Raw genomic sequence first — 27,934 nt, forward strand, 5'->3', positions numbered from 1 at the left:
GTGCCTTGAGTGTTCGTAAAAATAAAGATGACATTTATCCTTACAATAGTACTAACAATAAAACAGAGAATAGTTTTCTAGTCCATTTGGAGTCTGATTATAAGTTTCCATCAAAGCCCATTATGGGCTGCCCTCGAGCAAGAGCCCGTGGCGGCGCAAGGCCGGCTTAATCTAAAAAGACAACAGATTCTCAGGAACAAGACCACAATGTCCTCGATAGAAGGAACTCTGCCTTCCATTTCCTTGTTACTCGTATTTTCTCTAAAATACCTGTTCTATAAACCAAAAGTATCAGAAATACCTCCAGCATGGTAATATTTCGGCCGCCATCTTTTCACGTAAACATTTTTTGTACAAAACAATCATTCTCGAGTTATTTTGTTGTTAAGATTCATCTCTGCAGCTCATTAAGTCTTTAAACTGATAATGGTTGGTTGATTTAGATAAAGTTGACCTTATGTCACCTGCCAAAAGGTGTCCGAAGGGTGTACTAGAGGGAATAGGACTAGTATAGACTTCTGATATAGGTCCAATCAACCAAGATGATCTGTAATGGCAACGATTTTACAGTAAGTCTTCCGACTCAATGCAAATTCTTGGCTAAGTTATTTCTGTTATTTGCCAGAAATAATTATAAGTGGATTCTTGTTTTATTTTTTTTGTTTTGTTTTGTTTTGTGTTAAAAAAAATACTAAGATGAAGACGGCATTCATATTTGGGTAGATCAAAATCGACCTGCAAAGGCAAGGTTGGAGATGGATATGGCCAAGGATGAATAGGTATTGGTCGTATTAATTTCATGTCAAGCTGCGGAGTTGGAAATTTACAATGAAAATGAATATTTACTTTTTCCTTGCCATATATCAGAAGTGGCGGCAGTTTGGCATCTAAAATGAATAGTTTTGGTCATGTAAGTTGATAATACTCCCCCAAAAATGGCAAGTTACTTTCTTTGTGCAAGAATGACTGAGAGATTGCCAAGGATGAGGTTATGACCGAAATGAGTAGACTACGAGGACTTTGAGTGGTCAGCAACTGGTTAAATTCGGCAACTCCATGGCAAGTTTATTTTTATACTAGCTTATTGAAAGGAGCACTGTTACACAAGTACTGATAGGACTTTAAATGTTGAGTCAACTGAATATTATGTATATAGCTCTTACTTCAGAGAGAGGGCTATTTTGGTGAGGGTTGACTTATAAATTTTTGATAGGTGGTTATCTATGTAAAAATATTTCTTGTTTGACATAATTCCTTTATGTTGTACAGTATTCTTTACGTATGTTTCGTTTTCATTCATAACTCCTACTTGCTTCGACTTTTTCGTCTAATGAGAGAGAGAGAGAGAGAGAGAGAGAGAGAGAGAGAGAGAGAGAGAGAGAGAGAGATTTATGATCTCATAATTCCATTTATTCATATTTTCGACTTTAATCAAGACGAACACATCGACGCAGACAATCTTATAATCACGCCTCACTGCTGTCTGCAAAATCCGACGTCCCATGATCACCTTTTCTCTCACTTTTTTTATCGGAGTCGCAGTTTCCTTGTCCGTCCTCGTTTTGAGACTAAACACAAACAATGACAGCGCAAGAGGATCCTGCAGCAATACCTTGCAATGACGTAAGCCCACTGCGTCGCTCGGTCTCATTTCGCGATGGCCATTAAGCCCCCTGACCAGTAAAAGTTACCCCTGACGGCCGGAGACGGAGATGAAAGCGGGTTCCGAATCTTTAAGTCTCCTTTTCGACTTGCAAAACAACCAGTTCGGATGCTGCTTCTTAACTGCTGCTCGAGAGAAAAAAAAAAAAAAAGATAAAAAAGGCAAGGAAAAAGATCGTGTTTCAGATTAGCTTTTGTTTGTTAGGGCTGTTTTCTTATCTGTTTGTTATGTTTACAAAATTTATTACCCTTTTATGACTATTTTATGCTTTCCGAACATTAGTTGTATGCAAATGTCGCAAGGCAGGTCCGGCGAAGTTGGTGTAAACCTGCAACAATTCATTAGTGTCTCCTTTTCATTTGTCCCGGTGCTACATTAAATGTATCTGTTAAACGGTGGCAATGGGAAGATCTTTAAAATTTGATCAAATTGGTTTCATCATCGAGCGCAAGATAATGACACGGATAAACAACAACTTTTATATTGTGGAAAGCGATTAAAGAGCTAACGTGCATGGACGAAATGACCGAAGACGGCCTGCCATGAAGTAATCGCCCAACTATTAGCGTAAAATGCAAAGGCTCGTATCCCCTCAACAGAGACAAGTTTCATTCTAGGTTCCTTTTTACTGATAGCGAGAAAACAGCGCACGAGTTGTCCCAGTGTGAGTCAAATGTTTAGCTTTCATTGTTTTCCTTTTTATAGTTTACTGGTTAATCCCATACTCTATTATAATGTTCTTATAGTTTTACAGCAACATTTGATACGCATGTAAAGAAACATGGCATTACTGATAAAGCCACATGTTGAGAACCAGTTTATTTTCCGAACCTCTAATCGCGCGAGAGTCCGAGGAAGAACCTGTACAGGATAAAATATGTACCATAAAATGATAACGTTGTTGCTACCTCAGGAATTGAAAGAAGTTACTCTTTATCTATTGGTTCCTTCTTAAGTTCATGTATTTTGGAAAAATAAACAAACGACTGATTTTGGCAAGAACCCGCGGTATTCGCATGGGACGACAATGCTGGGAAAACCTGCGGGTTCGACACGACACTTTTCATTCGATGATTTCGATAATTCACTACCTTTACCTCATTACCTCATCACTTACTCGAGCTGCCATATGCCGCAAAAAAATAGTGGCGTTCCGCAGTGCGATACTACAGGGTAGGCCCTTTTTGGGTACTGGATTCGCATTACAATTCTCTGTTATCTGCGTTATATGAGGGTGTTTAATAATAGTTTTGTAGATTCAATTGCTAGTTTATTATTGGATTATATAATATATTCAATTTTTGACTATCGGATTACATAATATTTACAGGAAATTATAGAAGACCAGCCCTATTCCGAATAAATTTTACAAGATATGGAGCATCAGCAAAAACATAAAATTCACGTTCAACGTCTGCTGGATTTGTGAGAGAAATATATTGCCACAGGGATGCAATGAATTTGTTGCTATAAAAAAAAACTGACAATTGTATATCTTTGTGAGTGAAAGTTAATGAATAGCGAAACATGTGAAGGTAGATGAGTTAGAGAACTGAATCATCGGCCATTCGGGTGAAGGAGGAAATGTAGGACGAATACTTTACTCGTAAATGAAAGGAAACACAAGGTGAGGAAAAAGATCTCTGATAAACACCTTTGGATATGAAGTAGGAAACATAATGCTCCCGCCCCCCCCCAAAAAAAAAAGTAAAATAAAATTTTAAAAAATATAAAAAAAAAGAGTTAGTGCCAAACCAGGAATTATTCTTCAGAAAGGTGTAATAGAACCATGAGGTTGAAGCTTGGTTCATAAAGTCTGCCGGAAGGAGAGAATGTACTCGGGCGATACTTAATTAAGAGAAGGTCCCTGGCTTTCGCCCATCACCATTTCAGGTTTTAAAATGGCTCTCATCTCTTTTCTGAAAGCATCACATAATTCATATTGCTACATCTGCTTCTCAACAATGATCATTTCATGATATGGCGAACGCTTTCCTTTGCATTCACTGGAACTCTGCTTCTGTTCTTGGATTCATTCTGGGATTATCATATCTCTTTTATTTTGAGAACGTGACCCCTTTGGACATTTAATGAATTAAAATTTTTTTAAAATGCTACTTAACTTATTCTGAATTTTATTGATTTTATATTTTGTTAGTGTTTACGTGTGGAAACGTGAGTAAATATGCTCCAGTGTGGAAGCATGTGCCTTTGAGCAGTTTTAAGTGTCATTCCCTTTGATACATCACTACACCGAATGACCGTTTTTTCAGAGCTAGATCTCTACTTACTAGACTTGGTGTTTCGTTCAAACCCTTCGGGCCAGCTTTATAAGTGGTCTGGTCAAATAATAATGTGGACATGCCTAATTCTTTAAACACTTGATAACAGTACTGCTTCAAAAACATTTTCAAAGAGGTTTGTTTACAATCTTTGTCGAATTCCAACACCATTCTTTGATCTGTTTTTATCAACAGAGTCGTCGGCTTTGCAATGTCTGCCGCTGAGATAATTTTTATTTATCTATTTATTTTTTTTCTACAGAATCCAATATATTTCTCTCTCTTTCGTTTAACCACATATTCCTACCCATGAAGTCAATGGTGCTGATATAGAGCACAAGCTCAGTAAAAGGATTTTCTGTAATACGTTTTTATGGCTTTATATTTCCCAAAGATGAATTCATGGGCGGGTTTTACAACATGTCAAATGAAAGTTGATCATTGATCCAGCGTGTGAATGACATTCTGTTTTAAGTGAAAGTGTCATTTGATATAAAAACAATTTTTTCCCGACTTTTCTGAAAGATGGAAGATTTCGATTTTTTTTTCATTTTTGAAAATCATTTCCGTCTTGTAAAACTATATAACGTTCAGACATGGTCCAATAAAGAGTAAATGGCTGAGGACGATAACAAAAACGAAAGATTTCGGAAGATTCGCTGTTTTTATTATAAAAAGGAAAAAGAAAAAAGAAAAGAAAAAATGCAACAGTAATCAAAGATTCAAAGAGAGTACTTTGTATTTTTATGGTTTCCCAGACATTTTCGTTCCAAAGAAGCAAGTTAGAAGAAATCGGGCCATCCCGCCCAAAAGCCCCCGCCCGGAAATATGATTTCAATTTCGTTCCTGATCTAATGCAGTCAGCAATCGGGACTTTCTGTTAACTTCCTGTTCTTGTGTTCTGTTACTCCATCTCAAATATTCTCAGTTAATTCCAGAGTCCTTAAAGGATTTCCAGAGCCATTTAGAGAATTTTAAGCACCGAGGGCTTACTAGTCTTGGGTCCACGTCGTTCGGGTCTACAGGACCTGGAAAGATAATAAATTGTTTACCATAAAAAGAGCGCATACACATCACACATGTAAAATATATATATATATATATATATATATATATATATATATATATATATATATATATATATATATATCTATATATATATATATATATATATATATAGTATATATATATATATATATATATATATATATATATATATATATATATATATATATGTGTGTGTGTGTGTGTGTGTGTGTATGTGTGTGGGTGTGTGTGTGTGTGATATACAGAAAAAAGTTTTTATCTCTTTATAGTTTTTTCTGAAGTCATTCTAGTAGATGAATTTAAGTTTTTTTTTTTTTATACATAAAACTTTCATCGTTTCTTCGTTAACAAATCTGCAGATTCTCTACCCCATCCTCCCCTTCAGGTGGATGGGACATTGCTGAGAGAGTCTGAAGCTTTAACTATTCCAGGTGTAGCTGTAGACTGACATCCTACTTTTGAGAAACATATAATGAAAGTTTCAGCAAATGCCCGACCAAAAGTTAGGTATTGTTCGTATGACCTCATATATATATATATATATATATATATATCTATATATATATATATATATATATATATATATATATATATATATATATATATATATATATATATAATAGTGATAAAATCAGAGCAAGCTATTTTAGGTCATTTGTGCTTCCTGTATTAGAATATTAGAATACTGTTCTCCGGTGTGGATATCTGCTTCTGCCAGAGATTTATCTCTTTTAGATAGAATGGTTCGTGGTGGTAGGTTTCTGTTTCACGATAATACTAGTTATGACTTAGACCGTCGACGGATAGTCTCATGTTTGTCACTTTTTCATACATTTTATTTCAACGGAGATGCTTCCAATTCACAATTGATCCCTGATCCCCTATATTTGCCGAGAGCAACCATATACGCTGAGAAGCAGCACATATATGCAGTAAATGTGCCTCACCGTAGACCCTCTCAGTTCCAGAGGTCCTTTGTACCTCACAGAGTCATTTGATTAATTATTGCTTATACAATTCTTGCTTATACAATTCTCTCTCTCTCTCTCTCTCTCTCTCTCTCTCTCTCTCTCTCTCTCTCTCTCTCTCTCTCATCTTCTCTCACATTCCCAAGAGACTGGGGAATGATGATCAAATAAAAGGGTTCCAAACTTATAGATCAGATAGAAAAAATAGGAATCAAGGGGGAACCGCAATATATGGGAAAGACAAAAAACAAGGAAAAATATATGAGAAATATAGTAACTCAGAATGTGAACTAATAGCGGTAGAATTTGAATCTGAAAAATTGATGAACATAGTAATATATAGACCTCCTAATACTAAAGATTTTGACTTAATAATTGAAAAATTGGATGATATATGTAGAAATCACAAGGACTGGACTATTCTCCTATCTGGTGACTTCAACTTTCCTTTCGTAGAATGGAAAGAACGAATAGGAGATTGTGGTTGTACTTATACATATAAAAAAGAGAGTAATAGTAGTGCAGAAGATAAGAGGCAATTTGAAAAGCTATTAGATATGCTACTAGAATACAACATTCAACAAATAAATCACCTGCCAACAAGAAAGGAAAATACTTTAGACCTAGTATTTGTGAACGAGATGAATTATGTTAAAGAAATAATAGTTTATAATGCGAGTATTTCAGACCATAATGTCATAGAATTAACAGTTCATTCCAAAGCAAGTGAAAATAGAGATAAGCAAGAAAGGAAAAAGTGGGAAGGATATGGAAAATACAACTTCTACAGTAAAAATATAAAATGGTCAGAAATTAATGAAGAATTAAACAAAGATTGGGATAACATTTTCGTAAGTGATGACTTAAGGGTAAATACGGAGATATTATATAAAATATTGGAGAAAATAGTGGAAAAATATATACCGAAGAAGAAAAGTAAACATCATTCATGCATACCAAGAGACAGAAGGATCTTGTTCCAGAAAATCAGAAAGTGGAAAAAAGGTCTTGCAAAAGAAAAAAATGCATGGAAAGTTATAGAACTAAAAAGTAAGATAGAAAATGCAGAACAAAAGATTATACAATCAAAAGAAAATGAAAAACGGGACTTGGAAGAAAAAACCCTATTAAATATCAAGCAAAACCCCAAACTATTATACTCATATGCGAAGAAGATGAATAAAAGAAGAATAAAAATAGGCCCTCTGAGAATTGAAGGGAGATTAACGAATGAAAAAAAAGGAAATTTGCAACATACTGGCAGAACGATATAAGAGAGAATTCACCCCTAGAATAGATAATGAAGATAATGATATAGAAGTAAGGGATGAAAATAGTGAATATTTAGCTGACATAGATATTAATGAAGCTGATATTGTGCAGGCTATTAATGAAATTAAAAATGGAGCTGCTGCAGGGCCTGATGGAATTCCTGCTATTTTGTTAAAGAAAGTAGTTCATTCTATCGCAAAGCCACTTGCAATATTATTAAGACAAAGTGTAGATACAGGCAAGATTTATGATGAGCACAAATTAGCATATATTACCCCTACTTTCAAAAGTGGATCAAGACTAGAGGCAAGTAATTATAGGCCTGTGAGTCTAACATCACATATTATGAAAGTGTATGAAAGGGTAATGAAGAAAAATATTATGAAACATTTAATAAAAAATAATTTGTTTAATAAAGGACAACATGGTTTCGTACCCAGAAAAAGTACACAAACCCAACTGTTAGTCCACCGTGAGAACATATTCAAAAATATGAAAAGCGGAAATGAAACAGATGTGGTTTATTTAGACTTTGCAAAAGCTTTTGATAAAGTAGACCATAATATATTAGCGAAGAAAATTAGAAAACACAATATCGTGGATAAAGTAGGAAGATGGTTAAAAGAATTTTTACACAACAGAAAACAGATAGTTATAGCAAACGACGAGAAATCGGATGAAGCCAAGGTAATATCCGGTGTGCCGCAAGGTACGGTGTTAGCTGCAATACTGTTTGTTATTATGATTGAAGACATAGACAATAATGTTAAGGATTCGGTAGTGAGTAGTTTCGCAGATGACACAAGAATAAGTAGAGAAATTACTTGTGATGAAGATAGGAACGCTCTACAAAGAGACCTTAACAAAGTATATGATTGGGCAGAGGTAAATAGGATGGTATTTAACTCTGATAAATTTGAATCAATAAATTATGGAGACAGAGAAAGAAAGCTATATGCATATAAGGGACCTAATAATGAGACCATCACAAATAAGGAAGCAGTTAAAGACCTTGGTGTGATGATGAATAGGAACATGTTATGCAATGATCAAATAGCAACTCTGTTGGCAAAATGTAAAGCAAAAAATGGGAATGTTGTTACGGCACTTCAAAAACAAGAAAAGCTGAACACATGATTATGCTTTATAAAACATATGTTCGTAGTCCACTTGAATATTGCAATATGATATGGTACCCACACTATCAAAAGGATATTGCACAAATAGAGAGTGTACAAAGGTCCTTTACAGCTAGAATAGAAGAAGTTAAGGACCTAGACTACTGGGAAAGACTACAATTCTTAAAATTATATAGTCTAGAAAGGAGAAGAGAACGCTACATGATAATTCAGGCATGGAAACAGATAGAAGGAATAGCAGAAAATATCATGGAACTAAAAATATCAGAAAGAGCAAGCAGAGGTAGATTAATAGTGCCCAAAACTATACCAGGAAATAAGGAAAGCACACAGGACATTAATCCACTACGCACCAGCATCGATAATGCAGCGTTCATTCAATGCGTTGCCAGCTCATCTGAGGAATATATCAGGAGTGAGCGTAGATGTGTTTAAGAATAAGCTCGACAAATATCTAAACTGCATCCCAGACCATCCAAGATTGGAAGATGCAAAATATACCGGAAGATGTACTAGCAACTCTCTGGTAGACATTAGAGGTGCCTCACACTGAGGGACCTGGGGCAACCCGAACAAGATGTAAGGTCTGTAAGGTAAGGTAAGGTAAGGTCTGACGCGACGTTTCCTCCTGATCCGCAGGACATTATCAAGCGATGACTGCTAAGGGACTGAATTCGGGTGCTGTTTGTTGTTTAAGATTTAGCTGGCTTTATGCCAGCACGGGCTCTTGCTCAAGAGCAGCCCGTAGGAAATTCGAGTGGCGAGTCCTTCTTCTTAAATCGTGGTGTTGCGGGCTCTCGAGTACGGTATAGAGAACCTCTCCGGCAGGTCGAGTTTTCATTGGTTCCTGGGAAGGTGACACCACGATTTAAGAAGAAGGACTCGCCACTCGAATTCAGTCCCTTAGCAGTCATCGCTTGATAATGCCCTGCGGATCAGGAGGAAACGTCGCGTTGGAGAGAGAGAGAGAGAGAGAGAGAGAGAGAGAGAGAGAGAGAGAGAGAAAATTGTATAAGCAAGAATTGTATAAGCAATAATAATAATAATAATAATAATAATAATAATAATAATAATAATAATAATAATAATAATAATAATAATAATAACAACGAAAGGAATAATGAGCTACCAAACGCCGACACACAAAGAAACACTGAGTATGTAACAGAGAGGTCGGAATGGGTGGAAAAGATCAGACAACAGATGAAGCCAGATACAGAGAGAACAAAGATCCCCTCCATGAAAGCCTACGACGCAAAGAAACTAAGGGAGAAAACAATCAAAGTTAATGAAATGATGAGACTAATACACACCACCAGTATCACAGAAACAAATAACCTGGCATATGCAGGAGCAAGACTGGTAGCAGAACTCATGGGCGATACAAACACCAACACCACCATCACAACCAACCCAACAGAGACCCAAACAGCCACCGCTTTGGAAAAGGCGACTGGGAAAATAAATTATGGTGATGAGATCTGACTTGCGTAAACTGAAGGGGTTGGCAGAAAAGATGCTAAGAAGCAAGAAAAGAAGGGAAGAACTGAACAAGAAAAACAAAGTACAGGAAAAGGGGCTAAACAACACAGCGGATATACAACAGAGGCTTAAATCCAAAGCACATGAGATCCTCTTATGGTACATGAACAGGAATAAAAGATACCAGCAGAACAAACTTTTCGTAACCAACCAGAAAAGACTATACAGCCAACTATGAGGGGAAGGGTAAGACAACCACCAGGAAATTCCTGAAGCTAAACATAGTAAGAAACTCTGGGTGAACATATGGAGCAATCCGCTATCATACAACAAACATGCAACATGGCTCCAGGAAGTCAAGGCAGAAGAAATGGGGAGAATAAAGCAAAGATTCACCGAGATCGCGACAGACACAATCAGACACCAACTAAAGAAAATGCCCAACTGGAAAGCCCCAGTTCCCGATGAAGTCCATGGATACTGGCTGAAAAACTTCAAGGACCTACAGCCATGAATAACAGAACAACTCCAGCATTGTATCACAAATCACCATGCACCCAAATGGATGACCACAATGAAGTATAAGGATGACACAACTGGTGTAATAAGAATACATAAGACAACACAGAACGGGGAAAGTTTTCAAATGTTGAGTCAGCGTAATCATTGTCATAATTCGTAATTTTAAAACACCGTAAAGGATAATTTATAGTTTACAAGTTAGGTACGCGTTAACAAGTCATTATAACTCACTATTCCGTACTGGTTAGTATTTAAACTTGTTGCTTATGTATAAGCATACAGATGAGACATGATACAAATGCCTAGAAATATGCGATATAAAACACCAAGAGATGAAGGACATGGTCAGGAAAGAATAAATGCAGAGACTTTAGGCGATACCCAAGTCAAAACTCAATGCTGGAAATGGTGAGAGCCATAAACACATGGGCAGCATAAACCAGAAAACTGGGAAACACATGACAATACACAAAGTACTACACCCAAGAGCAAATACAGACTATACATAACACAAAAGGAAGGAGGGAGAGGGCTACTAAGCATAGAGGACTGCATCAACATCGAGAGCAAAGCACTGGGGCAATATCTGAAAACCAGTGAAGACGATTGGCTAAGGAATGCATGTGAAGAGGGACTAATGCAAGTAGACGGAGACCCAGAAATATACAGAAGAGAGGAATAGCACAACAAACCAATGCATGGACAGTAGCTACATGATACAGACTAAAGAACTGGCCAGCTACGAAACATGGCAATGGCTACAGAAGGGAGAACTCTACGAGGAAACAGAAAGAATGCTAACAGCGGCACAGAATCAGGCCCTAAAAACCAGATATGTCCAAGCAACAATAGATGGAAATAACATCTCACCCTTATGCAGGAAATGCAAGGTGAAAAAGAGACCATAAACCACATAGCAAACGAATGTCCTGCACTTGCACAGAACCAGTACAAAAAGAGGCAAGATTCAGTAGCAAAGGCGTTTCCACTGGTGCCTGCACAAGAAACACCAGCTAGCTTGCAGTAATAAGTACAAACACCAACCTGAGGGAGTGATAGAAAACGATCAGGCAAAGATCCGCTGGGACCACAGTATCAGAACAGATATATGCCAGTAGACCTGACATGATGTTGTTTAACAAAATCAAGAAGAAAGTATCACTCATTGATGTCATAATACCATGGGACACCAGAATAGATGAGAAAGAAAGAGAAAAAATTGATAAGTATGAAGACCTGAAAAAAATAAGGATATGGGATATGCCAGTGGAAATTGTACTCATAATCATAGGAGCACTAGGCACGATCCCAAGATCCATGAAGAGGAATTAAAAAAAAAATAGATGCCGAGTAGTTCCAGGACTTATGCAGAAGAGTGTGCTACTAAAAACAGTGCACGTAGTGATGAACTCTAAGGAGGCAGAATGCAACCCGGAGCCCCACCCCGCCCTATAAAAACTCCCAGAATATAATAATAATAATAATAATAATAATAATAATAATAATAATTAATAATCAATAATAATAATAATAATAATAATAATTTAATAAATAATAATAATAATCTAGCCTGTATCTTTCCCTTTCTTTATTCGACATTGAGGACTCTAGTTGATTTCAATAACTAAGTTAATCTAAATTAACCTAAATGAGTGTGGGGTAACAGCACTATAAAATCACTCTGATCATATATGTATATAATATATATTCTATATATATAGATCTATATATATATATATATATATATATACATATATTATATATATACATCTATATATATATAAATATATATTATTTTATATATCTCTTATATATATATAGATATTAACATATATATATATATACATACCATAATAGTAGATATGATATATATATATATATATATATATATATATATATATAATATATATATATATATATATATATATATATGTAAAGGATTCCTTACCTGTAAGAAACGAAACGATGCTGCCGACAGCGAGAGAGATGAGAAGTCCCAAAGTGCCGGTGTAGCAGTAACTGAGGTGATAAAAATCTCTCTCTATCTGTCTGGAAGGGAAAGGCATATTTCGTTCAACGTTTTCTTAACTCCTCTGTCATCCTCTGTGCGGTCATTAGTTTAACGAGAGACTTGTTATGTAACGAGCAATTTATTATCAGAATTGAGATCTTCTCAAAGTAACAATGTCACCTATCAAGTATGTTATTTTTTTACTAATGGCAATTGTCCTAGAAGTGCTTAAAATTAAACATATCTTGTTTAACCAGACCACTGAGCTGACTAACAGCTCTCCATGGGCTGGCCCGAAGGATTAGAATTTTTTTTTCTTTTACGTGGCTAGGAACCAGTTGGTTACTTAGCAACGGGACCTACAGCTTATTGTGGGATCCGAACCACACTGTATCGAGAACTGAATTTCTAATCACCAGAAATAAATTCCTCTGATTCCACACTATCACCAGCCGGAAGCGAAATCGGACTATCAGATTGGTAGTTGAGTACGCTCTCGTCCAGTGTGGAATAGAAGCGTTTAAAAGTTTCCTAACTTTTACTGGAACAAATGATTTGTATTAATGACAGAAAATATTCAGTGTGTATTGAATAGGACATTTTATATGCTGGCGAATATATTAACAGGCTGATACACCCCATTTGATGTAAATTACCATGCCAATAATAATCTGTAATAATAAGCAATTAGTTACGCAAAGAGGAGACAGTTCTAAATGTACTTGTTTATCTGTTTCTTTGAAAGTCTGGTGAAACCTAGAAAGTCAGACGGTGACTAAGAATAGAGAAAATAATGAACTGCATTAGTAAGATCGACGTATTTACGTATTAATGAAGTATAAGGATGACACAACTGATACTGGAGTAATAAGGATACGTAAGGCAACATAGAAAGGGAAAGTTTTCAATTGTTGAGTCAGTGTAATCATTCTCATAATTCGTATTTTTAAAACACCGTAAAGGATAATTTATAGTTTACAAGTTTTAGGTACACGTTAACAAGTCATTATAACTCACTCCTCCGTACTGGTTAGTATTCAAACTTTGTTGTTGATGTATCTGAAGTAAAAGGCTCTAAGATATGGGTTCAGATGCTTCTTGATAAAAAGTTAATTCCATGAAGACCTTCAGGAACATTCATTTAAATTGACGTTTCTTCAGTATAAATGTGTAGTAAATAATGCCCACAAGAAGAAAAAGAAGAAGAAGAAGACAGAGCTGAGGAACAAGAACTAAATTAAATACAAATATGATAATTACCAATGAAATTAATAAAACAAAATACACGACAGAAAATTACAAAAGGAAATAAAATTGCAACTGTCTGAGTGCTGTACATTCATACTGGTGAAGCGTCAGTTTAAATGAATGTTCCTGAAACGTCTTCATGGAATTAGCTTTGGATCAAGAGGCATCTGACCCCATTTCTTTGTCTTTTAATTCAGATACATAAGCAACAAAATTTCCGTTTGAAAACTAATCAGTACGGAAGAGTAGGTTATAATGACTTGCTAACGCGTACCTAAAACTTGTAAACTATAAGTTATCCTAATCCTGACACCTCATGAGCTAAGCTTGTTCAAAGTGGAAGCTTCTTTAAATACTAACGATGTATGGTATCTATATCGGCACCGTCAAGATACTACATACCATGCTCATACAAGGGCATCAAAAATGATATGATACGCGAGGTCATTCAGCGCTGGTAAGGAGATTGAGAGTGGGTAGAAGGTTTGAAAAGTGTAACAGGAGGAAAACCTCGCAGTAGTTGCACGTTGAAATAATTATTAGGAGAGGGTGAATAGCAAGAGAGAAGAAAGATAATATGAACGGAGGTACAGTAAAGGGAACCGTAAAATCGAGGTACTTACTGTTCCTGTTCGTAGACGGGTTTCTCAGTTTTAGACTCTTGATTTCCACTGACAGAGTAGAAGTCCCTGTCCCTGGGAAGGGAAGTCACAGAAACGGAGGAGGGGGAGGAGGAGGAGGAGGAGGTAATAGTGTAGTTTAACACATGTTCCACAGATGTGTTGAAAATTCTGAATGCACTCTCCGGACATCCTTCCACAGATAAGGGCAGTTTATCCGGACTCCCAGTTCCTTTCACGAACTGTCCTATTGTAAGCCAAGCTGAGAATGTTAGCGACACTGCCAAGCCAGCGTAAGCACCCTGAAATGTTAACAATGAGGCCAGAGGTCATGATATCTATCCTTCATTCGTCCTGTTCTAAGATGTATTATTATCCAAAGATTTTAATTAAATCTGATTAATTTTCTTATCTCTGAAAAAGCAAGAGAAGAAGAAACACCACCCGACAATAATTTCTTAGACATACGAGTGAAATTCGTTGGGAATTCGTTTGTCGACTCAAAATCTTCTCGAATCTTTATTGTATCTTATATTGAAATCTTCAGATGATACTATATTCATGCAGTTAACCGCTTCAGAAAACATCTTTATAGTATTTTAGATTGAACCCTTCAGATGATACTATAGTCATACAGTTAACCTCTTCAGAAAACAGGAATAATAAGAAAAAAATTAATTTTAGAATAGTCATCATTTCATCAACTTTAAAAAACACCAGCCCATCCCATTCATTGATTTCCGATTTCCCCAGTTTTGTTTGCTCCTATTTAGAGTATTTCTTTGATCCTCTTTTTCTTAACGACTGAAGTAGGGAACATTCATCTAGTCACCACCCTTGACATCTCTTCTACTTTGGCTTTCAGAGGATATTTTCTCTCCAAGAGCTGATATGAGGAAGGTAATTGCCTTCTTTGATGGAGATGATATCAGGGTCTTTTCTAGATATTGACTCCCAAGGGTTTTCAAGGGTCGTTATCTAGGACTCATATTTCTTGGGGGCCATTATCTTTATGATATTGACAGTCTTTTGTTTATGTTTTCAATGTGATCCCCAACGGGATTGTACATAATTAACAGGGTGCAAAGCTGGGTACATACCGGGTTAAAGCCCTTTTGTGGGGGGGGCCCCACTATCTAGGAAAAGGTCTTGATATTTTAAACGAATCGGGTTGCATTTTTAAGTTTAAAAATTTTTTCTCTTCAGAAATATAGTTTCCCTTTAGATATATGAGCGAAGTCAATTTTTTTCCCAAACTATGAAATGTTCCTGGTAACAATTTCATGAATGCTGGAAGTGTTTTAAAAGGTTCGTGGTATTTCCGGCGACGCGTGTGCGTTACTGTATTAGAAATTCTCACAAAAAGTCAGTAACACAACTATCACTCTTTTCATCAGCTTGAGGCCTCTGTGTCGCATCTTGTTACTTCAATTAATAATCTATGGAAGGAGGCTGCTGACCTTCGGTAACCGCGTAACCGAATGAGTTACTTATATCTGAAATTACTGTCGACGTCCAAGAATAGCGGATCTACCATTTAAGAAGGGTTTGGCTCACGTTCTACACCCAAATTCTACTGTTAATCGACTAGAATTGCTTTCCATTTTTACAATAACCGATCTTGCTCTGACGGGTTTTTCTGTTTTCCATTTTCCTGTATTCCGAAGGTTTCTTTCCAGCTGTAGTGACTCGACTAGGATCTAAGGTTCCCACTCACCTTCGTACTTATGTGTATATATTATATTCCCTTTTCTTTCTTATTTTCCGCGTGACTAAGTCTGAACCGTCTGTAAGGGAACGGGCGTGGTGGTTCCAGCTTCTCCCAAATGATTAGAAACGTGAATCAGAAATTAATAGTGTTGATTTGAGCACTAAAAGATACCAGCGAGATTTTTTAAACCAATGAACTGGGCGGGTTTCACACTAAGAATAAAAAAAACACAAAATGTTTGCTCTTTTATACGTTATGAAAACTGATGATTAAGAAAAAATATATTGCGTGAATTATTCCATCAACTATCGTTGCAGGCGCAATGGTCATAGCCACATTTTCCATCTGATAAAGACATCATTCTCGTAAATTTCTTTCCTATAAATAAAATATGCATCTTCACTGCTATAATGATTGTTTGCTTGTATGGTGCTTTTACGTTGCAGGAACCAGTGGTTCTTCAGCAACGGGACCAACGGCTTTACGTGACTTCCGAACCGCGTCGAGAGTGCACTTCTATCACCAGAAATACACATCTGTGACCTCTCAGTGGAATGCCTCAGAATCGAACTCGCGGCAACCGAGGTGGCACGCCAACGCCATACCGATCACGCCACTGACGCGCTTTAAATGATATTTTTTTTTTTACAAGACAAGAATAATCTAATCCTGGTAAAACATTTATATATATATATATATATATATATATAAATAAAATATCTATATATATATATATATATATATATATATATATATATATGGGATTCATTATAAGGGCTAAAGTCTGTCTGTCTGTCTCATTCAATCACGGCTAAAAGGCTTTATCAGATGGCATGAAACTTGGCAGGGTTATGGTGGGGACCCCTAAGATGGTTTGTAATGGGGTTTCATCCAACCTACCCCCTCCTTTGTAGGGGGTGGGGAAGGGGGTGAGAAGGGATTCCCTGAAACGGAGCTGTTTCTGGCCGTGAAACGAGGCTGGTATTCCGTAGAACTTAGTTACTTTACGATTTTTCATACATAATTTCTGTACAACTTCCCCGGAGAAAGTCACGAATATTTCAGCTCGGACACAATAGAAGATGAAAATTATCATCAATATCCGCAAGATTTTTTGAATTATACTTAAATCCATCGGGACTGGCCAGTTGCCAAAATAACGTTGAAGAAGTACTGCCGGTAATGTTGTTTCGGAATTTCGATCCTGCCAATGGACATTGCAACGGAACGAGGTACACCGTTATGGAGCTAAACTCCCACGTCATCGAAGCAGTGATAGCAACGGGCCCTGACACCGGCAAACCTCTGTTCATCCCCCGGATTCCTCTGATGCCTTCGGACAACCAGTTTTCGTTCCAGTTACGGCGCAGGCAGTTTCCCATCAATCTGGCCTTCTCATTCACTGCAAACAAGTCGCAGGGCCAGACTTTGGATCGTGTTGGTGTGTTTCTGCCGTCACCCATGTTCACGCATGGCCAATTGTATGTGGCGGTGAGCAGAGCAACTGACTTTGCCAACTTGAAATTAAGTTGTGGACAAACTAATAATATTGTGTACAAAGAGGTTCTGTAGTAGGTATGTATAAAAATTGCCCTTATTTTAATTAATATTGCTGAACAAATAGTACATATAAATTTTTCACTTCTACACCCGTATTTTATCATCCATCGTAGAAGGGTATGTTTGCTAGTATATATAAAATATATTCCCCGAAACAGTGAGTTGGGTCATTAACTTCCTAGTTGAGATGAGTAAATAGTAACTGATATTCCCTTGTAACCTCAGAGTACACTAGAATATAATAACAAAGAATACGCCACAACAGTATAACAGAAAATCCGCACAATCGAGTTTTCTGTACGGTATAATGCTGTATTAAACTTTCAGCCACGGTCTATGAAACTATCAACCGCGGCCCATGAAACTTCCAGCCAAGGCCTGGTGGTGGCCTGTGTTGTTGGCATCGGTAGTGGTGCCAAACGCACAATCATGGCTAAATTCAATCTTAAATGCGATAAAAACCACTGAGGCTAGAAGGCTACAATTTGGTATGATTGATGATTGGAGGATGGATGATCAACATACCAATTTGCAGCCCTATAGTCTCAGTAGTTTTTAAGATCTGAGGGCGGAAAGAAAAGGTGCAGACGGACAGACAAATAGCCATCTCAATAGTTTCCTTTTACAGAAAACTAAAACTGTAGAAGACCAGAGTTACAGCTCTAAAAGGAGAAGCTCAGGAACTGTTCTAAGGAGACTTTATGGGATAAACCTCAGTTTCTGATTAACTGAAAGACAATGATATGCAGCACCCGTTATGGCGTAACGGTAATTAACCTAAAAGACTGAGCCCTATAATTTCAAGCGTGACTATCCATTGGTTTAGAGACATTAGTGCACCTCAAGTGCTACACTGTAGACATTGCCAAAGGGCAATCCCTCTGCCTCTAGCTGTATCCACGTCTCCATTCTTTACTTGTTTCCTGTCTTCGGTCTCCCTGTCCAAAAAAAAACCTCCGACTGCCCAATCATGCAACTCCCTCTTGTCATTATTTCAAACACTGAATGACCGAATGTGCGCCGGTGCTTGGCCTAGATTTAATAAACTCATTTTAAGCGACACATTATAAAAATTCAATTCCGCCTTAACATCCATTTTTTACGAAGAATGAATGACACGAATTTTAGTATTTCGGGTTGACCAACCTTACGATTGATCCATGGGAGGCAGATACCACTTAAGAATAATCCAGCGATTGGCCCGGACGTAGAATTCGTGGCAGTAAATGCAACCTGTGCGATATTTCCAAGTTGCCCCACAAATACTCCAATTCCCGTGCCAGCGAGTCCTGCCACTACAGCTGAAAATATGAATGGATCAAAAGAAACATGGCGTGGAGGGTTATGGATTGACGTTTGTACTATGTTTCTCAGGCCCTTCATTTGATTTTGGCTGATCGGTTTATTCTTGATTTGTTATTAATTTTCATAAATTTTTCTGGCTTTATTAGCTAACATAAATGGTGTTGTAGGTACTGATGGTATACATTCCTACTATTTTAAACAGAAAAATAAGTAAAAAATTTTTTTTGCTTTTGTAAAGATTACAGATATAAGATGCATTGTTATTTTTTTTTTGTTGGTGTTCAATGAATTCTCGTGAATAATGGAGAAACGCGATGCTTACAAAGCAGCTTTACAACCCTCGTAGCATTCACATCTGAGATTCCTCTGAAGACGTCCAGTTCGCGGAGGAAATCTTGCCAAAGAAGAGAGGCCGCCGAGTTACCGTATGACGAGACAGAGCTGCAAAGAAATGCTGATTGTTAGGTGTCTTGACAAAAGGTTTTCCCAATTTTGGTTACGCTAATGGCAAGATTTATCATTTGCACTGAGACTCGAAATAAACGATGATTATTAGGTAACTTGCCAAAAGCTTATCCCAGCTTTAGTCACCTCAATGGAGAGATTTATTATTTCCAATGTAAACGCAAGAAATGTGATGGATTACATTTTCTTTAATTATAGTTAATTCTGCGTTACTTACGAAATAACGGGTTTTTAGGAAATTAACTTCAGCAATACCCGGAAATTCTTGAAAAGAACAATACTATTCAAAATCCTACAAAGATCCGTAGATTACAGAAAAAGGTAATATCCCATCTGGTATCGAGTAACAATAAAAAGGAAAAGAGAAAATTATAGTAGTTACCTGAATACCCAGTGGCCATTTTACCCACTTATAAAAGGACGGAAAATCGTCGAAGAGTAATCTAGGATAGAAATCTAACCTTCAACTGAGAAAAAAAATCCTTGGTTATATCATAATCAGAATTTGGAGGAATTCTTACAGTCCTGCAGGTGGACCTTCAAATGAGGCATGATGGAAAAAAGACAGAGGAGAAAGAAGTCCATCAGGTGAAAATGTAAAATTAGACAGTTGTTGGCGCAAGTAGAACAGTACAGAAAGAGTTTCCAACATCGAAAGGTCGCAGTCTGTCTGAATGACGTCATTCACAGGAAGAGCAGAACGCTGTCACTTACCTTAGCACATCTCCGTACACGGACTTACCTGAGTACACCTCCGTACACAGACTTACTTGAGTACACCTCCGTACACAGACTTACCTGAGTACACCTCCGTACAAGGACTTACCTGAGTACACCTCCGTACAAGGACTTACCTGAGTACACCTCCGTACAAGGACTTACCTGAGCACACCTCCGTACACAGACTTACCTGAGCACACCTCCGTACACAGACTTACCTGAGCACACCTCCGGCGAAGAGACCAACCAGTCTAGGGATGTGCGACAGCTTATCCAGAACCAGGTGAGGGAGAATCTGATCTGGCTTTTCTATGGCCCCGAGAGTGAGGGGGTCACATTTGCTGTATACTGCGTATGCAGCAATGCCAGCGAAGTAGATCAATAGCCATATGACCAATTGGCTCAGCGTGAACCACACGCAGAGTCTGCCGGGACGTTGCTTTATCAGTTTTTTATTTCTTGTATAACAAATAATTGTTAGAATATTCAAAAGCTTTCGAGTAAGCTGCAATTCATATCTATTAAAGATCAGCTTTTCCCCCTTAAACTTTCCTGAGTTGTTAGTATATATATGACAATATCCCAATTTTCTGTTCTAAGAGGTCCACAATGTTAAAAAAATGTTGCGAGTTCTTGTTATTTAGAAACCCCTCACAAAATTTTCGCACCCTTCCCTGGGTTCATCTTCAGTTCAAATGAAAGCTTAGGCACAACATGTTCTGAGGTGAATTTAAAAATAGATAAACAGGGTCGCTGAAGGTTGTTGACACCGGTCGTTTGCTCGTTTATGGACCAGGTGATGAAGAAAAGAAAGAGGGCAGTTAACTTCAACTAGGTTATTTCCTCTTCCCTGTCAAATCCTCCTGGCTGCTTTCTCCGGATGAAGGACTTCCTGCAATGTTGCAATAACCATTGCGGAGATCTATGAGAATTGCAGCCAGAAGGTTTGAGAGAGGATATAACCTAGTTGGAGTTAACTGTCCTCTTTCTTCATCACCTGGTCCATAAACGAGCTAAAGGGCGGTGTCAACAATCTTCAGCGACCCTGTTTATCTATTTTTAAATTCACCTCAGTACATGTTGTGCCCAATCATTCATTTGGACTGAAGATGAACCCAGGGAAGGGTTCGAAAGCTTTGTAAAAAGTTTTCAAATTAAACACGAACTCGCAACATTTTTTTTTATTATTGTAGACCTCTTAGAACATTATATATACTCTCGCGATAGTTTTTCCCAAATATCCCAATTATCAGTGAGCAAAGAAAAACCATCCATTCTCAACATCATTTCACAGAAGAAAATCATAGCCCTGTCATACACTGACTGAACAGCAAGAGAATGGGGCTCTTATTTTCAGTGACCAAAGTTATTTTTGATTCGTCATCTCAGGCAAAATCTATCAAAATTTAGGAAACGATTTAAGGCCATTTAGGTAGAAAACGGAGATAATTCAGACTCGTAAAAAAATGAAAACAACAGCTAAAGTACAGTGTATAGTAATGAGATAAATAAGGAGAAAATTATCTTAACAGAGTTCAATAGTACTTCGTACAATTAAAGAAATCACTGATATGGGATATATAAAACTGCTTTTAAGTACATTGCACATATCAAAATATGTTTTTGAATGTCAGTAACTTTCTAACCGTTTCTGAAAATTCAAGAATATCATTTTTCAACTCGCCCCAAAAATGAGCCCCAGCTCACCTTTTGGCCATAGACAGGGATGAAATGGAGGCGAATCTCTGGTAGCTGGGTTGGTTAAACCCAATCAGGTAAACCATATTAAAACCCCCAATGAAGTGAACAGACCAGAAGGTGTGTCGGATGAACGGGTCTGGATTCATACTGCAAAAGAAATAATAACCGCTTCCTCAACAGAGCAAAAATCTCCATAATTGTCTCGTATGATGGGTCTCATTATTTCACTCGGTAAATGTTATCAATTAATTCATTTCACCGAACAAGCTACTTCTTTGTGTGTGATGAGAGGGATTTTCGTGGATTCTTTCAGCTATCTTACGATGATTGTTAGAAAAGGCTGAGTGAGTTTCATTCTTCCTCTTGACGAGTCTAAGATCGAAATAAATAGAGAAACTCACTTGAAGAACTCTAATCTTCCCCCTTCGTCGGCTGTGTGGAAGATAGAACTAAAGCTCTTCAACTCTAAAACGCAAAACACAACGGTCAACAGAAGCCCCCAGGAACACTATGAGCATTTGTACAACATCAGTGTACACCACAGCCTTTACTCCACCCTGTAAATAGAGACGGTAGATTTTATTTATCGAAGTTATGCCTTCAACTAAAGTGATATGTTCATCCGTTTTATCAAAATTCCTCAGAAATTTCGCTTGGTAGGAATTCTAGAATCTCTACCTTTCCTCATACTAGACAAAACTGCGAACCTGTTTCCTTTTAAATTATGATATGAAATTTTATCCAGTTGGCTATATGACTGGCAGATCTGCTTTCTTTTATCAAAATGCGATATGATGCCAGTCTGAGTAGTGAAACAAATCCTTGATCTATGAATATGAATGATCTAACAAAATCTAAAAATATTTCGTGTCTTACTGTGACTTAAGGAAAGTTCTTGGAGCTTATGGAAGATGAGATGATGTAAAAATTCTTTGTTGACAATAGTAAAGCAATAATTATTATCATGCGACAACTGTCTATTCACCCTACAATCTATATGATTAATACCAACATTGACTTCCTAACTTCTCAGTTTCCTCACTCTTTGGATTCACTTATTAAAAGCCTTGCATACGGAAGGGGAATTGGTGAAGGCACCCTATCCTGCCATGGTGGCATTTGAACCCACGCAGTTAATTCCACAATATTTTAAAGAGCTCATGACGCCCTTAATGAAACCCTGTAATATGTTTTGGGAAAAGACCAAGGGTTGAAAGTTCATTGCTGAGCAGCAGAAACAAGGGAAAGGTCATTCCGCCGTAACACAGTATATACCCTCTCTGCCCAAGCAAGGCCCTGGGGGAACCGGGTAGTGGCTGTCTGAACCCGGAATTCGCCAAGTACGCTTCGTTGATGATTCCACTAGGCTACGACAACCTTAAACACAGAGAAGTTTCAGAGGAAAATAAGCAGTTCGTGAAAAATTGGACATAAGTGCAATATTCTTTATGTCTTTATCACTTACAATAGTAATGTAAAAAGTGCAGATAAAGTCCCATGATGATAACGGAGAGGTGAGGCGGAAGTCCTGTCATGGTAGTGAGGGAGAGAGCCGGCGCGTAGAGACACATCCCCATATACAAGAAAGTGGCCGAGATCAGGATGAGTGATCCCAAATTCTTCAGTCCTTTGGAGCCAAACCTGAGTACGATGTACTGTTGGGAATTGTAGACCAAACTTTAATTTTTAGGTTTACTGAACATTTTGCAAGGCGGTAATGACTAACTGTAAATCAAGTGCTTTCTGGACAGTCTAAGTCATAATAGAAAATAGCATCGCTGGATTGTTAGCTAGTATCTTTTCTTTAACTTGCTATCTATAGTCAATGAATTCTTGCTAAAAATACTAATGTTAATAATAAAAATAAAAACAATCTATATATGGCCCTGGAGAATTATATACCATCCAGTAAACACCAGTTTTGATCCCAAGAACCTGGGCAAATTTCGGTAAATGTTTACATTTCCGTTTTCAAATGCATTCCAGAAAAAATACAAAGTGTATCACCAACTTACTTCATTGATGGACACAATTTCCAAAGGATATAGCACAGGTAAGATCAACTCCTGGACGATTAACATTCCATAGATGACTCCCATTAGGTTGAAAGTTAACTGAGTCCCGAAGTAGTACATCTCGGCTGACAGACCTGTTACGAGTTTCAGAGAATACTTTAACTGGGATACCTTTTCATGAATTTTCGGGAGTCTTATCATTGAATCCTATACACTTGAAAGAATATCAGCTGAACAACAACCAAGTAACTGGCGTAGAATTAGAATGAATAACAATTGGTGCTTACATTTGAAGTTGGGCCTTATATGAACATTAAAATCCCGGCGGGTTAGGTTTTATCAGGAATTATTGCTGATAAAAAGATTTAAAAAACTTTTATTTTGCTGCCAAAACTGCTATGGGATAGCTTACTAGTTTCAGTCTTGTGTATATTTACCTACACATTATATATGGTAGCATGTGTTACCTCTTTGCATCTTAACTAATATTCTAGGATGTGGTTGTTAGCCCCAAGCCTTTCTTCAAATTTGAAAGCGACTCACTCACAGTAGTCAACTAACCAGCACCACATAATTCATTGCGTTGGTTAACAAAGTCATAATGGATTTTAGCAAATGATCACCAATCTCTGTCTTGTCTTGATAGGAAACTAGGAACTTTCGCTGGTGAAAGTAACGTTAACGCTACTGAAACACTCACACACTCACACATATAGAAGTGAATGTTTGTATGTTTGTATGTACGTTGGTGCACTATAGAAACTCGAACCACTTGATCGATCTAGACGTTTATCTAATAGGATAGGTTTCAAACCCGTAACCCCGCCCCCTTTCCCCTCGCCTTTGTAACTTAGGTTTTAAATAAACTCTACTGGTTTATTATACCCCATTTCATGTACTTGGGATCATAAATATATTACTGAAAATGCTTTTCAGTCACCACAGTAATACCTGAGTAAAAAGGACAGCAATACCTGGATAAAAGGGACAGTCACTCAATACCTGGATAAAAGGGACAGTCACCACAGTAATTCCTGGATAAAATGACAGACAGCATAGAAATACGTGGTTAAAGGTAACAAACAGCAGAGTAAAACCTAGATAAAAGGGACAAGGGACAGTCACAACAGTAATACCTGCCTAGAGGGTACTGACACCGCAGTAATACGGGGGTATAAGGGACAGATACCACAGGAATACCTGATTAAAGGGGACAGAAAGCATAGTAATACATGGAAAGTGACAGTTACTACAGTAATACCTGGATAAAAGGGACAGACAGTCCTTTAATACCTGGTTAAAGGTATTAGACAGAACAGTAATACCTGTATCAAAGGGACAGACAGAACAGTAAAACCTGAATGAAAGGGACAACCACCGCATTAATATCTGGATTAGGGGGACAGTCGCCATAGTAGTGCCTGGATAAAAGGTTGTCCTAAGGAGCGTTTTAATATGGGTCTGTACTACACCTCTGCATGCATGAAGCTTATGTGTAGTTCTTGTACTTCTAATGTGCTTCATGTCATTTCATTTGCCATCCTTCATAACAGAATCAGAACTAAGAATCTGTCTCATCAATAACCCAGTTTTTTGTTCCAACTTTAATTTTAATTGAGTTATCCAGATGGCGCCCCCTACTTCTTTTGAGAGCACACCAGATATTGCTTCCAGGGTTGCCTGACTCTACGCTAATGCCATTTCCCAACCTTAAGGAATGCCAGGCTTCGCAGTTCCACGAGTACTCTGGGGAAATTGCTTAGTTTGTAAGAACCAGCTTTCGTCAGCTCAGAAATATGGAATTATCTGATCTCTTCTCTTCTGAGAAGTATGATCCGTCTCTTTCTAGGCTGGTTTGCTGTTGGCCTATCTGACTATCTGCAGCATGCCAAAGAAATATCCATAGCCTTCAAAAAGTTAAGTATATCTTAGTTTTAACAGACCACTGAGCTGATTAACAGCTCTCCTAGGGCTGGGCCGAAGGATTAGATATTTTTAAGTGGCTAGGAAACAATTGGTTACCTAGCAACGGGACCTACAGCTTATTGTGGGATCCGAACCACATTACATTGAGAAATGAATTTCTATCACCAGAAATAAATTCCTCTGGTTCCGCGTTGGCCGAGCCTAGAATCGAACTTCGGACCACCGGATAGGTAGCCGAGCGCGAAAACCACTCGGCCAACGGGGAACTTCCATAGCCTTCAAACATACCCATGACATTGTGGGGCTTGGGGATTAACGCATGCATGTAATCAAACGTCTGTTCATAATTTTTGTCTAAATTCAATACAAGAGAGGAAATACCTAGGCAAGCTTCATACTGCTTAATAAATCCATACTGCAGCTGCATAAAAGTACGCTTGGAGTACAGTGACAGCTCTTATTACGATTGGTTTAAACAGTCAGTAATGGGGAAATAAAAGGGTAATATTGTGGAAAAATTCCAGAGCCCAGCTGTGCTATGTGACTCCCATTACAGAAAAGTCATCTCTCATAATACAGATTTTTATTAGCAAACGGTAAATTTAGGAATTTAGTTATTTTTCAAATTCTATTGAATGGGGGTTGAAAACCTTCCAGGTTAAGAAGAAAAGAAAAGAAAAGAAAAACCATTTGCTCACCTATGATGGAAATGGCAGAAACCACTCCTGCAACGAGAGATATTGCGACAGGGCCCGGAGACATTTTGCGACCTCCTAAGAGGTATTCATCGGTCGAGTGGTTGCCCCTTCCGCGAAGGGCACTGTAGACTCCGATGCCCGAGGAAACCACGAGGAGGCCTATAAGTAGGATCAAGTCTGTGATTCCTGACGTCTTGGTCTCGAAGGCTTCCATTTTTTGGGGACCAGTAGCACGTCGTCTGGTGAAGTATAGCGTTGAGACCTTACTCAGGTTGAGGTTGAGCGGTAACTGAACTTTTCTCATTTTCTGTTGCCAAGGTATCGTACCCTGGCTTCAAAAGTATCGTTTTCCTAGCAACAGAACAACGTACTAATAATTGATAAGGAGAAATTCTTTAATAAAATGAATTTTGATCTAATTAACGTAAATGAAAACTGGCAGAAATTTTTCCACTACCAGTTAGCTATTGTTTTTCAGTTATTATTATAATTATAATTATCAGCGTGCAGCGGCTTTTTATTCACATATTGCTTTTCCTGAATGGAATACTTGAAAATATCTAAATTTCAAGAGATCTTTATAGTACTGAATATTAATTCTGTAGCGCACAGATTATGAATTTTTCCTGAGGCAAAAAATCGTAAGGAATAAACTAATCGCCGATGGGTTCTGACAATTTATTTTTACACAGAATCTGTGCCTTAACGTTTACATAACAAAGTTAGTTTCCTTGTAATATTTTCATATATAAAACTTTTAGAACTAAATCAACAGGATATCCTTAGATTGGCCAGCCTAAACATGGAATTTTATATAGTATGGTTTTTTTGGTTCTATTTTTATTAACATTCCTTTATGTGCTATTATAAGATAAAACGAGGTTGACGTGAAAAGATGTTAATAGTACTTTTATGTTTTCAAAGCCACTAAAATAAGGAAAGTTTAAAATGTTCGTATGGGTTTCTTTCTTCACGTTATTTTATAACTGTAAAATTTTTTGTGGGCTTTATGATAATAAATATCGCTATTGCCAGTGACATAGCCTACCCTACAAGTCATATTTTGTACAAGAAAGATAAGTAACGGAAAGACCCTCACTTTCCAGCTTTTTTCGTCGTGCGGCAAATCATTTCCCTCCTTTGTTCTCTGTTGCACATTCGACATTTTAGACCAAACCACAGGTTTATTCTTAAAAACGCTTCAAGATCATCGTCTGGATTTAATGAAGGAGGGTCACGTGCTCTGAATTAATAACGTTTATTGTTGCTCTAAACCAGCTTTCCTGATTTTTCAGTTTATGACGCTGGACTCCGTTCAACGGGTTTGAGGAAGTTAACATTGTGGTTTTCAAGGTCTGGGCCGTTCAGTGCATTGGCTTTAACCAGAATTACCAGTGTATATATATCTATATATATATATATAATATATATATATAATATAATATATAGATATATGTTATTATATATGATATATATATATATATATATCATATATTGTTATGCTTCTTCCCAGGAAGAGGACTGATTGATGGAGGGCGAAACCGTTTGGACAAATTAAGAACTCTGTTTCCTTTTTCTT

At 37.4% G+C, this 27,934-nt stretch overlaps 1 protein-coding gene across 4 annotated transcripts; it reads right to left on the minus strand.

Annotated features, from left to right (window-relative positions):
- Positions 1-1,270: 1,270 nt before the first annotated feature.
- On the minus strand, positions 1,271-26,858 carry LOC135203202 (sodium-coupled monocarboxylate transporter 2-like). Of its 4 annotated transcripts, XR_010311883.1 has the most exons (11): positions 26,356-26,857; positions 23,732-23,865; positions 23,182-23,371; positions 22,118-22,273; positions 21,723-21,863; positions 20,234-20,440; positions 19,153-19,271; positions 18,672-18,826; positions 14,258-14,556; positions 12,324-12,424; positions 4,478-4,973 (listed from the first exon to the last, which is right to left on the minus strand). XR_010311883.1 is itself a non-coding variant. In XM_064232952.1 (7 exons), exons 1-7 carry the CDS (start codon positions 21,860-21,862, stop codon positions 1,688-1,690), a joined length of 1,122 nt encoding a protein of 373 aa, XP_064089022.1. In that variant the 5' UTR covers positions 21,863-23,116; the 3' UTR covers positions 1,271-1,687. The 4 variants fall into 4 exon arrangements, 2 of the variants coding, with proteins under 2 accessions (XP_064089022.1, XP_064089021.1); XR_010311882.1 differs by having other exon boundaries at positions 21,723-22,273; positions 26,356-26,858; XM_064232952.1 differs by lacking the exons at positions 4,478-4,973; positions 23,182-23,371; positions 23,732-23,865; positions 26,356-26,857 and adding an exon at positions 1,271-1,788 and having other exon boundaries at positions 21,723-23,116.
- Positions 26,859-27,934: the final 1,076 nt, after the last annotated feature.

Source organism: Macrobrachium nipponense, chromosome 33 (genome assembly GCF_015104395.2).
Source record: "Macrobrachium nipponense isolate FS-2020 chromosome 33, ASM1510439v2, whole genome shotgun sequence".
In the NCBI taxonomy this organism is placed as follows: domain Eukaryota; kingdom Metazoa; phylum Arthropoda; class Malacostraca; order Decapoda; family Palaemonidae; genus Macrobrachium; species Macrobrachium nipponense.